Genomic DNA, 14772 nt, shown 5'->3' on the forward strand with positions numbered 1-14772 from the left:
TTTCATTCCATTCAGTCGAAAACCCACTCTCAACCCTCTTCTATGAGGGTTGAGAGTGGCTATAGCATGAACATCTGAGAGCATCTGAAGCATGGTTGTACTGCTTTTCATTCCATTCAGTCGAGAACCCACACTCAACCCTCTTCTATGAGGGTTGAGAGTGGCAGTAGCATAGGTGAAGCATGAACATCTGAGAGCATCTGAAGCATGGCTGTATACTGCTTTTCATTCCATTCAGTCAAAAACCCACTCTCAACCCTCTTCTATGAGGGTCTGGCTTCTTTTAGATTCTCCTTCAGGATCACCGTCCTTGTAGATGTCTCTGGGAGATAGTCATAAGTACAGTCTTTGTGATAATCCTTCATCCATAGAGCATGGCCTAGGTTTCAGTGGCGGATCCAGGATTTTTTAGGGGGTGGGAGGGGGGGGTTGAACCAATAAACTTGCGTTAGGAGCAAGTTTAATTGACGCAAACTTGCGTTAATTAAGTATATTACACTACTTCAGACTATTTTAGGGGGGCATGCGCCACCCTCGCCCTTCCCCTGGATCCGCCACTGTTGGGTTTCTTAGCCTTTCTTTCATCATAGCCGTAGAAAGTGTGACCAAACCACATTTTCGTACAGCTTACCGTTTGATATAGGGTCAGTCAAACAAGTACCTAAACTGGCTTACCTAATCAGCTAAATTAGCATATAATTTGCTACTAAGCTAAATTAGCACCTAATTAGCTAATAAGCTAAATTAGCATCTAATTAGCTACTAAGCTAAATTAGCACCTAATTAGCTAATAAGCTAAATTATTGAATACCTAATAAGCTAAATTACACAGTCTTCAGATCGTCAAAACACACACATTTCAAAAACAGACATAACTGTTGGTATTACTGTGGCTTCCAATGGTCTAATACTAGTTTAAAGACTTGACGTCTTATTCTTTCAAGATGCTTTAACTGCAACTATCCAGTAACAGTGATTTATACGGCATTAAAATCATCTGTATAACCAAGTCTAGAAGATTCTTTCTGATACGATACTATATTCTCCTATAGCCTTTGTTGTCGTCCATAGGACAAAATCCATCAAAACAACCCCTTATAAATGGGCATAGGACACAACCATGCTCAATTCTCGGTTCCAGATCAAAACTAGCAACTAACCTCATTTTCAGCAAACTGAATACAATATTATTCTTGTACTAACCGCTTTAATATACTTATGTAGCATATCATAGAAGGACAAGACCTTCACTGAAGCTTTACTAGGAGCTTAATAAAAAATACATCTCTTGTTCAACAATAATGACAAGACAATCATTTTGTTGTTCCTTAAGATAGCACTAGTTTTTCTCTAACAATAGGAGATACTCATTGAGGTCTTAGTGTTTGACCTGACCTTCAACTCAAGTTCTTTTATGGATCAAATAGTTTTTTTCCACTGCATTGAAGCCATTATAACCACCAAAAGAGTAATACTTAATTGACGTCTAAATTGTCAAAAAATAACACCGAAGTTGGCCTTAATACAGGATTATTTCAATATAAAAATGACATACATCTAGGACAATAGATGTCAAAGATTACAAAAGATAGTTCAAACTAAAATTACAAAGTTTCAAATGCATGGTCTTATAAACAGTTTACAATGAAAAATTGAAGCATTCTTCACTAGAGGTAATTTATAGAAGGCCTTCAAACCTAATTTATTGGCTCGGTCTAATTTCTAGGTCTTGTCGTCAGAGCCCCATACACATAAGATGTTTACACATAAGAGTGATTTAAGGCAATAATTAACTTACTTCCAGAAACTTTTTTACATGCTGACCAAAGGTCTGCATTGCACAGTTACCGATCTCCTGATTCAATGCCTTAGACCAGGAGTGCGATGCGTGTGGGAGGGGGGGTGTGTGACAAATCATCCCACACTTCTTGTGTACCCCCAAGATTAAAGGCAATACGGTAACTTAAAATCATTTCGTGAGTTTATGTACTAGCTGACCATCACAAAGATAAGGAACACAATAGCAAATTTTCTCAGGGGACTAGCCATGATTAAGAGTTAACAAGAATCAGTGGTTAAACTAAGAAATCTGACTCAAGAGACAATGAAATTTTAAGTCTGTTATGTCAGCAAGCTTCTGAATCAATTTCACAAGCTCTATAATATAAGCTTTCAAAATAGTTAAAATCTGCCATTTATATATATTTTTATTTTTTGATGAAACAGTTTCAAGTGATAATAATGAATGTGGAATGTTCATTCTAACAATTTAATTTTTGCATTTTTTGCCTGTTTTACAAGTATTGTTGTTTTTAAGTGCCTTTAATGTTTTGTCCCATTATGACCCCAATATTAATATTTCGGCCCTCCAGGGCTTGTGGTAGCAATGAAATAATTGCTGTCCTTTGAACCATTATCAAGGGGAATGCTCATTCTTCCTTATGTAACAAACACAGCACAGATGACGCATGCTAAAAGTGTTCCTAAAAACTAAACAGGGCAACTTTTGGGTAAGAATCTAAATTTTGTGGGAGGTAGGTTTGATTTTACCAAAACTATTTGAAGTGTTCTTTAGACATTTCTGGAAAATAAAGTTGATTTCCCTTTTTATGTAAAAAAAAATAAATGCAAATTTCAATCATTTTTTTTTAAATAGTCCACTCCCCTTTTGCTATTAAGTTTTTTTTTCTGATTCCAATTCAAGTGCCTGCATCCTCAAAGGCAAACGTAGATTCAAGAGGTTTTTTTTTATAAAATTTTTGTCCAGATGACTAGAACCTGAATAGCCTTTGAACACAATGAGAATCATTCAATAACTTGATTCAAACACCCAGACTAACCTTAGCAGATAGTTGACGTTTGCTAGCGCTTCTAACTTGTATCTTCTTGATAAGGTCACAGGCAAAACTGTTCACTTGAGTTTTTTCTAATATTCTAGAACTAAGTGCTTCAACATGGAATAACCACCGCATCAGATGTGAATAACTCTGTCTTATGTCTTTTTGATCAGTTATGAGATCTTCAGAATTATTAAAATTTAATGCAACTTTCACTGCTGAAAAGAGTTCTCTATCAGAGTTGGATAAGCCATAACAATCAATATAGCTGTTATCTTCCAAGTAGCTGTTTAATTGTGTTAGCTCAGAGGAAAATAAATGGATGTCTGACATTTATTTTATTGGTAATTCAAGGAATTGTCTTCCAAGAACCTAAAGACAGGAGGACATTAATTAAGTCTGGTACCACACAAACAAATCTTAAACTAGTAACTCTTCCATACAACAACAAAAAAGAAAATTAAAGTGTGAAATAAAATAAATGGCAACATAAACTTGTCTCAAATATGTCAAAAACAGTAAATCTGATATCATGAGGTATCATGATATCTATCATGAGATAGCTAATATATAATCCCATGATGTTATGTTTACTAACATTATAGTTTTTAAAGTCTTGGGAGGGAGTTTTATTTTCCAATATTTAAAAAAAAAACAAGTTTTTATTCACTAATTTTTTATTTATTTAAATTTTGTAAAAGCCTAAAATTGGAGCTGTTGAAAGGGAAACATATTAGGCAAGAATTCTTACTTCACAACATGCAGAAAAAATAAATTGCTCAATTTTGACTGCAAGTCTATTATACTCCCCTCCCCCTCCCTAGTGTGCAAATATATAATCTGAATTATATATTTCCCATGCCCTTTGCCACTCATCAGTCTTGTCTCAAGCAGTGTAGCCATAAGTTGACTCAATACAGACGAATATAAAAAAACGGAAAAACACATACGAAATAACACATTAGGGGTTTGGGGGGTAAAATAGTAGAATTGCAGTCAAAATATGTTAACTACAAATATTCTGCATATTATGAAATAAAAATTGTTTTATTAACAGGTTTCTTTCTCAACAGCCACAATTCTAGGCTTATAGCATTTATTTTATATTCCTTTTGATAAAGGCTTCTGGACACAAAGCCAAAATATTTGGACTTTATTATTATGAGCAAAGAATGTATTTTTTCCACTATAACGTTTTTCTATGTTTTCAATTCGTTTTATTTGCTTATGATACAACTAATGTGAATAGTAATTAATTAATACACAGATATTTTAGTTTACGGCTAGGGTATACTTTGTCATTTTAGCAAATCCTTCTAAAACAGAGCCTTCTTAATAAGAAACAGAGACATCACATCTTATTGTCAATTTTGATTACCTCAAAGATATTTGAATTTTGAATATTTGTTCAATACTTTATGGCTCCTAATTATTAATTATAAAAAACTAATAAAAAACAGCTAAATGAGCTCTACTCAAAAACTACTAAAAAAATGTTATAAACTGCTATAAAAAGCTAATCTAAATAAAGCAAGATCTAACTAATCTCTTGCCAAATAGTTTTACAGTAATTAAACTAACTGTGGTGGAAACCCTGAACAGAGGTATCAAATTGACATAAGTTATAAATATATAAATGAAAATAAGTCAGTGAGAGGAGGAAAAGAAGTTAAAAGAGTCAGATTGCATAAAGCCCAATACATTTTGATTTTACTCGTATTCATAAATTAATTCAAATTCTTTAAATTCTAATAAACTCTTTAAATTCCTGTGAAAAACATAATTTCTACTTTTTAGTCTCTGATTTTATTATCATGAACTCATGTTTATTTTTGTTTCTGTTACCTTTAGTACATACTTGTTGCAGCATGTCTTTCCTCTAAGCTTTTCAACAATTAATTAAGCACTTATTTTAATTAATAATTATTACCAAGCACTAGTCTTTGTATAACTTCATGATAGAAAAGTGCTAACAACCACATTTCAATAGCTTCTTTGACCAAGTTGTCTATGTTGAAGTTTTGAAGAATTAAATTATAAAAGAAAACAAGTTTTTTTTCAAATGAAAGTAAGGAGCAATATTAAAACTTAAAACTAACAGAAATAATTCTGTATATGAGGGGGAGGGGGGACGCCCCTTCCTCATGCCTTGCTCTTTCTTTAAAGTCATGAAGTTCTTTAAAGGTATTTGGATTCAAACTAAACTGCCCTTTTGTTTGAGCAGTCTTTCTTAAAGAATTGTAACAAAAAGTCAAGATTTAGTGTATAGAGTGAGGATTGATAAATAATTTCTGCTCATTTAAAATTTTAATGTAAAATCCTTACTTTCCTTTAAAAATATCTGTTTTTTTTATTTAAAATTCTCAATGTTTTTCAAATTAAGCTTGACAATCTCCTTCCATTTCTACCCCCCTCCCCGCATAAAATCCCCCAGGAAACTTTCCTCCCCAGAGAAAATTCCTGTGCAAAAAAATTCTGTATATTCCCCAATAGCAAATACTATACATGAAGAACAGGCAATTTGCATAAATTAAAGCCCTTTCCCCAAAACTGTAGGGGGTCAAGTCATCCACAAAGGCATCGTTATTGGATCTTTCAACTATGCTGAATCAAATGACTATCTCAAAATATTATCAGATGTCTTTGGAGATAAAAGGGGTGTTGTCTAGTTGCCTTCTAATTTTTTTCGTCACCTCAAAAGACACTAGAGCTTTTAATTTTCATTTAAACAATCCCTCTCTCAATCTTTTGTGACCGTTGGTTTGATACAATCAACCCTGGGAATGACAGATCTTTCTTCCATCAAAGTAATAAATTCCATAATTTTATAAATGGGACATTAAAACATCTTAAAACAGGTTTCTAGACAGAATTTCACAAAGAAGAGAAGAAAAATATATGAGAGATTTTGTTTTGTTTGTAAAGGCTTCTGGAAGTGAGGCCAAAAATTTGAACTTTTATTATTATATTTGTATAAATAAGTTATCAAAATTCATTATCTATTGTTTATGCATTTTTAATTCAGCTGCATTTGAAGCTGATTCAGAAACGGTGACTATTATTTTGAGTTGAAGAAATATGTCTTCAATGCGTTATTTTTTTTTTCACTGTGCCACTTAGTACGGAAAGAGTTGAAAATGAGGATGCTCATTTGATTGGGAATTTGAAGTTCAACTGCCAATGTAAAGTCAAAGCAATTAGAGGGCAACCAGCCATCTCCCCCATGCTCTTTATAGCTGACCCCAAAGAGACATTGGATAAAATTTTTAGAGTTATTTTGTTCAAAATAGTTGAAAGGTCCAATAAAATTTATTTAGAGTTGAAATCACCCCCCATAGCCAAGTATGTAAATTATACAATTTCCTCCTTGTTTGTTACAGCAAAAGGGGTATGTTTGGTTCTTGGTCTGCAAAAAGGTTAAGGGTATCAAAGTAAAATATACAGGAATGTTGAGGAAGATATTAAGTAAAACCAAAACACACTATGTGAATAAGGATTGTCAAAAGGGCACATCAGCAGTATCTCAGGAGTGGTTGAGGTATAAAATTGAAACCCTTAAGGAAGGCTACTACTACTACTATTGAACAATCAAGACCTTCTCCATACATATTGTCAAAATGACATAAATGCAATATCTCAGAAAAAAATAGGGCACAAGTTGGCAATTTCAGGGAAAGGAGATGGAGTTGTAAAACTAAACCAAATGTATTATGTGCATACAGGTTGTCAAATTGGTGTATCTGCAATATCTCAGGAGCAGTTGAGGGTCTTACAACCCTCAGGAGTAGCTCAAGAACATTTATTTGTTTGACTAAATGGAAAAAAAAACAATGTGTTGACTGATTTATTACTCATAGTAGACACATATCAGGGTTCCCAACCATTAGAAATTTTATGGCATGTGTAGCAGAAGTTTTCCATGAGCAGATTTATTGGTATAGTATGAGAAATGCTTTAATTCTCCAGAGGAAGTATGCCTTTAAAATAACAGATTAATAAATAGAATAATTAAGTCAAAATATTAGTTCTAGCAGTATCTTGTCTGATATCAGTGTCAGAATCAGTAGGTTCAGTGATTGTAATAACAACATGAAGTGTTGGTTTTTAAACTTGCCTTATTTGCACTATCTAAATACTTTTCAACTTGACTTTAGTTGGACTTAATTTCTTAGAATATAATTAAATTTAAAATTACTTTCAAAGCATGGTTGCAAAAATTTGAATTTTGCATCAAAAACAGTATTATTGCATATACATCATAACAAAGTTTTTTCATTGCTGTTGTTTCTGTGATAAATTCTTCAATTAAGATTATAAAAACAGACAATTGTCAAAGAATGCTCAGCTTGCTTCTGAATAAATAATTTAGCTCCTAGGTGAACAGGCAACATTATGCAAGAAAAAATTCATTGAATAAATAGCTTCACTTGCCCAGACTGTATTATCGGTAAAAATTTTGGATTCAGCAAAGATACAGAAAATATAACAACCAATGCAGAGACTAGTCTTTAAAGCTGAAAAATTTTGGAAAAATAAGTTTCCTATCCTCAAAAAAAAACGTGTTTCTTATTACTTAGCAAGGGAGTAGTAGAAAAGCATCACCACATGCACCTTTTATACTATTAACAAATATACTACTTACCAAGGGCGTATCCCAGGGGAGGTAGATGATTTGAGGCCTCCTCTAAAATGTTTGTCTAACTTGTAAAAACATAACAAAAACAAATATAAAATTTTTAAAAAAATTTTGTCCCCCCTCCCCCAAAAATCTTGGACATGACCCTGCTACTTACTTTACATAATTATAATATTCACACACGTTTTGAATAGATAGGTTAAATTATCATTTTCAATAAATTATCTTTAACTTCATAACCACCATATTAAAAAAATCATTTACGACAATATCAGCATCTAGAGTTTTATTATATTTAATTTGTTTAGTATTGTCATTAATCCTTCCTGATAAAGTATATCTTGCTTTGCATCCAATGTGTCATGAACTTTTTCACTCTTTTATTCTAACTCTATCATATTTTAACACCTTCTTAAAATGCAATGCCCATCTCTCTTTAACTCTTTCCTTATTGAAATGAATTTAAGAAACTTTTTCCACAAACATATATATATATATATATATATATATATATATATATATATATATATATATATATGTGTGTTTGTGGAAAAAGTTTCTGAATTATAAACAAATAATGCAGTAATACATTTGTCAATTCTTGGACCAGGCGTGGTTAATTTTTCATCAAGAACTTTAACAATATAAGAACAATCAGTGCTTGAAAAGGGTCTGAAATTTTGTTTTAAACCAGATAAAGTCCCCATGGAAGACATTATCTCTTCAAAAGAAACATCTTTGCATAAAAACACAAATCTAATAAAAGATGTTAGCTTAGTAAGAGCTTCGGTAAAATTCTACTTTAGTTACTTTTGGCTATCTTGGAAAGGGGTTGGGTTAAGAAAATGAAACTTTCAGGGATAGATGTACATGCTAAGGTATGTCCTGGGAAGGCACTTTGAAGTACCTACCTCCACTTACCCCCCCCCTCTATATAATGGTAAATTACTGCACATTACTAGTTGTTTTAGGCTCATATTTCATCCTATATTACTATCATAATTATAAATCACTGCCTACCTTACACAACTTCAGCTTTTAACCTTGCTCATTAAAATATATTCCAAAATCATATTTCCATTAGCCTATAAGCCATTTAATTTTCTACCCATGCTGACTTTGGTTATGGTAAAATGAAAGCGGGTCTGTGATGTCACAACTTTGTTTATCATAACCCCTTAAGGGTAGCATGCCCGTGGCAAGTGTAGATAAGCCATTTAAACTTTATTAATTAGGGAAAGGATTTGACAAGAGATAGACCAGCAAAAATAACCAAATTGTTTTTAGAGGACAAATTATGTCATGGGAAGATGTTTTTGAAATCCCCCTTCCACCAAAACTCAAAATTTTCTAAAATTTTACTTTAGAAGCTTTTAAAATATTTCTAAAGCACTAAAAAATAGAGTGCTAAAAACATCAGAATCAACTTCAGAGGACACGTTATATCACAGGAAGAGGTTTTTGAAATCCCCCGTCCCCCCAAACTCAAAATTTTCCAAAATTTTACTTTAGAAGCTTTTAAATATTTCTAAAGCGCTAAGACATAGAGCATTACAAACATCAGAATCAACTTTAGAGGACAAATTATGTTATGGGAAGATGTTCTTGAAATCCCCCTTCCCCCCAAACTAAAAATTTTTTAAAATTCTACTTTAAAATCTTTTAAAATATTTCTAAAGCACTATTATATAGTGCTAAAATCACCAGAATCGACTTCAGAGTACAAGTTATATCGCGGAAAGATGTTTATCAAATTACACTTCCCCCCCAAACTCAAAATTTTCTAAAATTCTTGTCTAGAAGGTTTTTTAAATATTTCCAAAGCACTACAAGTATCAGAATTGACTTTAGAGGACAATTTATGTCATGGGAAGATGTTTTGGAAATCCCCCTTCCCCCCAAACTCAAAATTTTCCAAAATTCTACTTTAGAAGCTTTTTTAAATATTTCTAAAGCACTAAGACATAGAGCATTACAAACATCAGAATCAACTTTAGAGAACAATTTATGTTATGGGAAGATGTTACTGAAAACCCCCTTCCCCCCCAAACTCAAAATTTTCCAAAATTCTACTTTAGAAGCTTTTAAAATATTTCTATATAGGAAATGTATTTGCATATATTTAAAACCTTATATGTTGGGATTGAGCAGTTTTGAAGCTGAAATAATTTTGTTGTACTTCATTTAAACAGAAGATCTATTTTGCAAGGTTCCATTGCAATAACTCACAGATTTTTAAAGGTCATTCAAAGTTTTTGAAATCCTCCTTACCCTTCATCCCATTCCCCCTTCATACTCTAAAATCTGGTTGATAATTTGAAATTTGAAAAGCCTTATTTACCATGGGGGTACTTTTTTTTGGGGGGGGGATTTTCTGTGAGGGTATTTCCTGTGGGGGGTATTTTCTGTGGGGAGGTATTTTCCGGATGGTATTTGCCAAGAACCACAAATTTGATGGTATGAGTTTTATTAAAATCTTTGACTTTTAGGGGTTGTTTCCCCCTTTTACAAAATTTTTTAGACAGGCAAATTATCAACCAGATTTTAGAGTATGATTCCAGTGCAACATGTTGCAACAAAATGGTCAGCTTACATTAGTATAAGCAGGGGCACTGCAAGCAGGTTGCTGACCACCACTCCTGCCCTCCCCATGCTGTCAAATCCCCTTGCAGCTAACCTTTCCACCCTCAAAAGAAAATTTTTATATAAGTTCCAGCATTTTTTACATATTTTAAATCGCAGATGTAAAAAAGAAAAGCAAAATTTTTCAACATTGAATTGGGTTATGAATATATTGGAAAGATAGGTCAACTTAGTATGCGTTTTTCCTGCATCTGAAATAGTCGCTTCTTAACAGATGCAAATATCCTAGTGTTGAGCCTACATGGTTGACCCAACGATTTGGCTTGTTTGGTCCCAGGTTGCATCAATTTAACTTTGGCAGAAACCGTAATGCTTCTGGGTCGGGACTGAGGTTTGTTAAAAAAAAACTTAAATGAAAGATTCCATTTACTATATAAAAGGATTTTTTTTCTCTTTTTGTTAACAACATTTCCAGATACCTCGCTATTCTTCTGTAATTTTTTATTGGCCCTATTACCTAGAAATAATTATTTTCTGACTTCAAACTGTCCAAATGCTTTTCCCTCCGGGGAAAATACCCCCCCCCCCCCCATGGAAAAGAAGGCTAGAACTTTACAAAATTATGAGTTTGGAGTAAAGGGGGATTTCAAAACATCTTCCCATGACATAAATTATCCTCTAAAGTGTTGATTCTGATATTTGTAGTGTCTATCTATTAGTGCTCCACAAATATTTAAAAAGCTTCTAAAGTAGAAATTTGGAAAATTTTGAGTTTGGGGCAAAGGGAGATTTCAAAAACATCTTCCCATGACATAAATTGTCCTCTTAAGTTGATTCTGATGTTTCTAGCACTCTATGTCTTAGCACTTTACAAATATTTAAAAAAGCTTCTAAAGTAGAAATTTGGAAAATTTTGAGTTTGGGGCAAAGGGGGATTTCAAAAACATCTTCCCATGACATAAATTGTCCTCTTAAGTCGATTCTGATGTTTGTAGCACTCTATGTCTTAGCACTTTACAAATATTTAAAAAAGCTTCTAAAGTAAAATTTTGGAAAATTTTGAGTTTGGGGGGAAGGAGGATTTCAAAAACCTCTTCCCATGATATAACATGTCCTCTGAAGTTTGATTCTGATGTTTTTAGCACTCTATCTTTTAGTGCTTTAGAAATATTTTAAAATCTTCTAAAGCAGAATTTTAGAAGATTTTGAGTTTGGGTGGAAGGGGGATTTCAAAAACATCTTCCCATGACATAGTTTGTCCTCTAAAAACGATTCAGTTATTTTTGCTGGTCTATCTCTTGTCAAATCCTTTCCCTGATTAACCCTAGAAGGGTAAGCTTTCGTAAATTTTACAAAGCAAAAACACTTTTTCACAGTTGCCATGGAAACGGATGCATTGCGCAAACCGACCTCCCTGATATGCTAATATTATGACTAGCCAGCTCTTGTGCCATCACCAAGGTTTTATTATCTGAACCGGTTGTTGAGATATTTGGTGTCAAAATCTTACCAAAGATGTAGCTTTCTCACCTATTTCAGGAAAAGGGATTTTTTGATCAAAACTTGGTAATTAGTAAGCTTCTTCGGACAATAAGGTTAGATCAGCTTTTTAACGTTGTTGACAAGCTTCATAGCAAATTTCGTGAGGAAATAGCACATGAAAATGCTGAATTTGGCTATTTTCTGATTTAACAAATGAGCAGCAAAAATTTTTCACACTGACAAATAGAAATGTCACGACTGACAACTTGTTTACATCAATTCCGTTTGCAGCAGAACTACTGAAAGAACCGTATCGACTGACTACAGTTGGTACAGTACAAAAAAACAAGAGAGAAATTCCGGAAGAGCTGCTTGTAAGCAAAGGGAGAATCACAGGAACCTCAATGTTCTGTTTCAATCGGGAGCTGACTAGTGTCTTATCTTCCTAAGCCATCACAAATGGTCCTGCTTCTGTCAACTTGCCATGAGGGTACCAGTATCATGTATCCAAGCAAGAAGCCTGAGATCATTGAGTACTACAAAAACACCAAAGGCAGTGTAGACACATTTGACCAAATGTGTAGTTCAATGTCAGCGGCTTGGAAGACAAACAGGTGGCCCATGTGCATGTTTTATGGGTTGATCAACATTGCATGTATCAAAAGTTATGTCATCTACTCCTTCAATACCTCCAAATCTGGTGGAAGACCACTTTCACAAAAGGATTTCATGAATGTTCTGTTCAAAGAGTTGACCCAGCCACATATGACCACTTGCTTAGAAACCCCCACTTTGCAGCACTCGATCAGACGTAATATCAGTCAAACAATGGAGGTGACAGGTGAAATACATTCAGGAACGTCTGTGGAAGGGAGAAGAACAACCTTCAGCCTCTGCCCAGACCACATTTGCCGAATGACTACCAATTTTTGCAACCACTGCAAAAAGCCGTTCTGCGGTGAACACCGTGCAATGTCATGCATACCATGTGTGTCCAAGAAATAAAAGCAACCTTTTGTGCTGTGTAAAACATTATCTGAAGATCTGTTTTCGATAATTCCCACTTACTTTTAAAATATACTTAAGTGATGAGTTTTAAAAGTCAATGTTTCTGCAAGTAGTAATTTTTACGAAAGCTTACCATCTACGTAACTTTTTGGGAAGCTTACCTTTCTAGGGTTAGGCTAATAAAGTTTAAATGGCTTATCTACACTTGCCATGGGCATGCTACCCTTAAGTGGTTATGATAAACAAAGTTGTGACATCACAGACCCACTTTCATTATACCATAACCAAAGTCAGCATGGGTATATAATTAAATAGCTAATAATGCAAAAAGGATTTTGGAATTTATTTAAGTGAACAAGGTTAAAAGCTTAAGTTGTGTTAGGTAAGCAATGATTATAATTATGATAGTAATTTAGGATGAAATAAGATCTTAAACAACTAGTGATGTGCAGAAATTTACCATTATATAGAGGGGGGAAGAGTGGAGGTAGGTACTTCAAAGTACCTTCCCGGGACATAGGGTAAAAGACCAGTATCCAATTGAGCAAAATTATTTAAAACTTAAAACCTCATATCTTGTTATCAAATTAGAATTGAAAAGGTTTGTATAGGCCAATGAATAGCTAAAAATCCAAGCTATACAACAACATGGTTATTATTAAAATTATTTAAGATCATTCACTGAAAATGATTAGTTTTTTGACTTACCTAGAAAGACCTCTTTTTGGAAATACCAATTATCCTATTTTGATGTAAATATCTTTTTAGTGTTTCAGTATTATTCACATATTAATAGAAAGCTGATTGTCTTCTGATTCTAAAAATATTACTCTTATTTCTTGATTTTTATTCTATAAATCACAAATAATACACATGTATTTCTTTCATTTCACTTGTTTGTCAAAACAGAGACCACACATTGGATTTATGATGACAAATTACTCCCACTGGGCTGGCTCTAGTGAGAGATGATTGGGTCTACACTTGCATTGTGTCATACTGTAGTAAAAAGGGGCAGTCCAAAAACCCATTGCTATTTTTCCAAAATGCCAAAGAAAAGTGGTCTTTCCCAAAAAGAGGTCTTTTACCCTACCTTAGCATGTACATCCATCCCTGAAAGTTTCATTTTCCTAACCCAAACCCTTTCCAAGATAGCCAAAAGTAACTAAAGTAGAATTTTACCAGAGCTTCTACCATAAAAACCCTGTCTAATTTTGTATTGAAACCGGAATTAAATTCATTTCTGATAGAAATGATTAGTCTATTATATTTGTAATCAGCATAAAAAAAGGCATCAAATAATGTATTCACTTTATTCCTAACTCAATAATATGATTTGGTATATATTTACCGGCTATTTCTTATAGTTTTTTTTTTTTTGCAAATAGCCTAGCCTAACTCAGGTCCTCTTGACTAAACATCCAAAATTTTCGTCAGCTACTTTTGACTGCTCTTTTCTTCTATTAGGCAGAGTCGCGTTTAGTTGCAGATCCGGTTTTAGTTCCGATCTTTCCAGCGAGTAAAATTGACGGCTATAAAGATTGAATTTCGCTCGAAAAGAATGAAGTTGAAAAATTTGTATTTGTGTGCCCCCTCTTGCTCTATTGATCAATTATCCTCCTGATCAGTCTTACTTCATTTAGTAATGATTATAACTTATTTTGCATTAAATTTTTTTAGTTTAAATGAAATTAAAAAGTAGAAAAGCTTCCCACTTACCTGAACCGCTAACTGATGAAATGAATAATAATTTTCCATTTTAAGAGTTAAAAAGAATGCTCTACTAGATACTTGTTTGTGTTAACTTTTACTACTCGGTTCTTTTGCTGAGCTAATGTCAGAAACAGTGCTGACTATACTAAAGCCAAGTTAAGTTCCATATTAAGGGTTTAAAACACTCCCTGGTACCCTCTGTAGTTAATTTTTGGACGACTTATACTGAGAAAACTGAGAAAAATAAATTTATTTTTGTGTTTACTGAAAAAACATTAATATTGAAGAGAAACTTGTCCATTTTCTTAACAAAATTTGCTTCTTTTTTTAATTCTTCTTTAAAATTTCTCGTCTAGTTTATGTATGAAATATGTAGCTTTCTGAGTGTATTTATAGACAGTAGATAGCTGCTTTTACGGAAAATATTCTGCTTAAAATACATTAAATCCTTTGCTTTTTCAGTCAGCAGTCTGCTTCTGAGTTTGGTTTTCAGGTTGTTGATCTTGAATACTT

At 33.3% G+C, this 14772-nt stretch overlaps 1 protein-coding gene across 4 annotated transcripts in view; it reads right to left on the minus strand.

The window, feature by feature from the left end:
* Positions 1 to 14003, minus strand: part of ThrRS (threonine--tRNA ligase) — a 69790-nt gene extending 55787 nt beyond the window's left edge. The window contains exons 1-2 of one of the 4 annotated variants that reach the window (XM_089100892.1): positions 13898 to 13916; positions 2841 to 3209 (exon numbers count right to left, since the gene is read on the minus strand). In XM_089100892.1, the coding sequence (XP_088957018.1) occupies positions 2841 to 3170 (330 nt within the window). In that variant the 5' untranslated portion in view covers positions 3171 to 3209; positions 13898 to 13916. Of the gene's footprint in view, positions 1 to 2840; positions 3210 to 13897 lie in introns of all 4 variants that reach the window. The other 3 variants (XM_089100893.1, XM_089100894.1, XM_089100895.1) reach the window with 3 other exon arrangements.
* Between the last annotated feature and the right edge of the window lie 769 nt (positions 14004 to 14772).

This window comes from Artemia sp. Qi Xiang Cuo, chromosome 15, assembly GCF_049724085.1.
Source record: "Artemia sp. Qi Xiang Cuo chromosome 15, ASM4972408v1, whole genome shotgun sequence".
NCBI lineage: Eukaryota > Metazoa > Arthropoda > Branchiopoda > Anostraca > Artemiidae > Artemia > Artemia sp. Qi Xiang Cuo.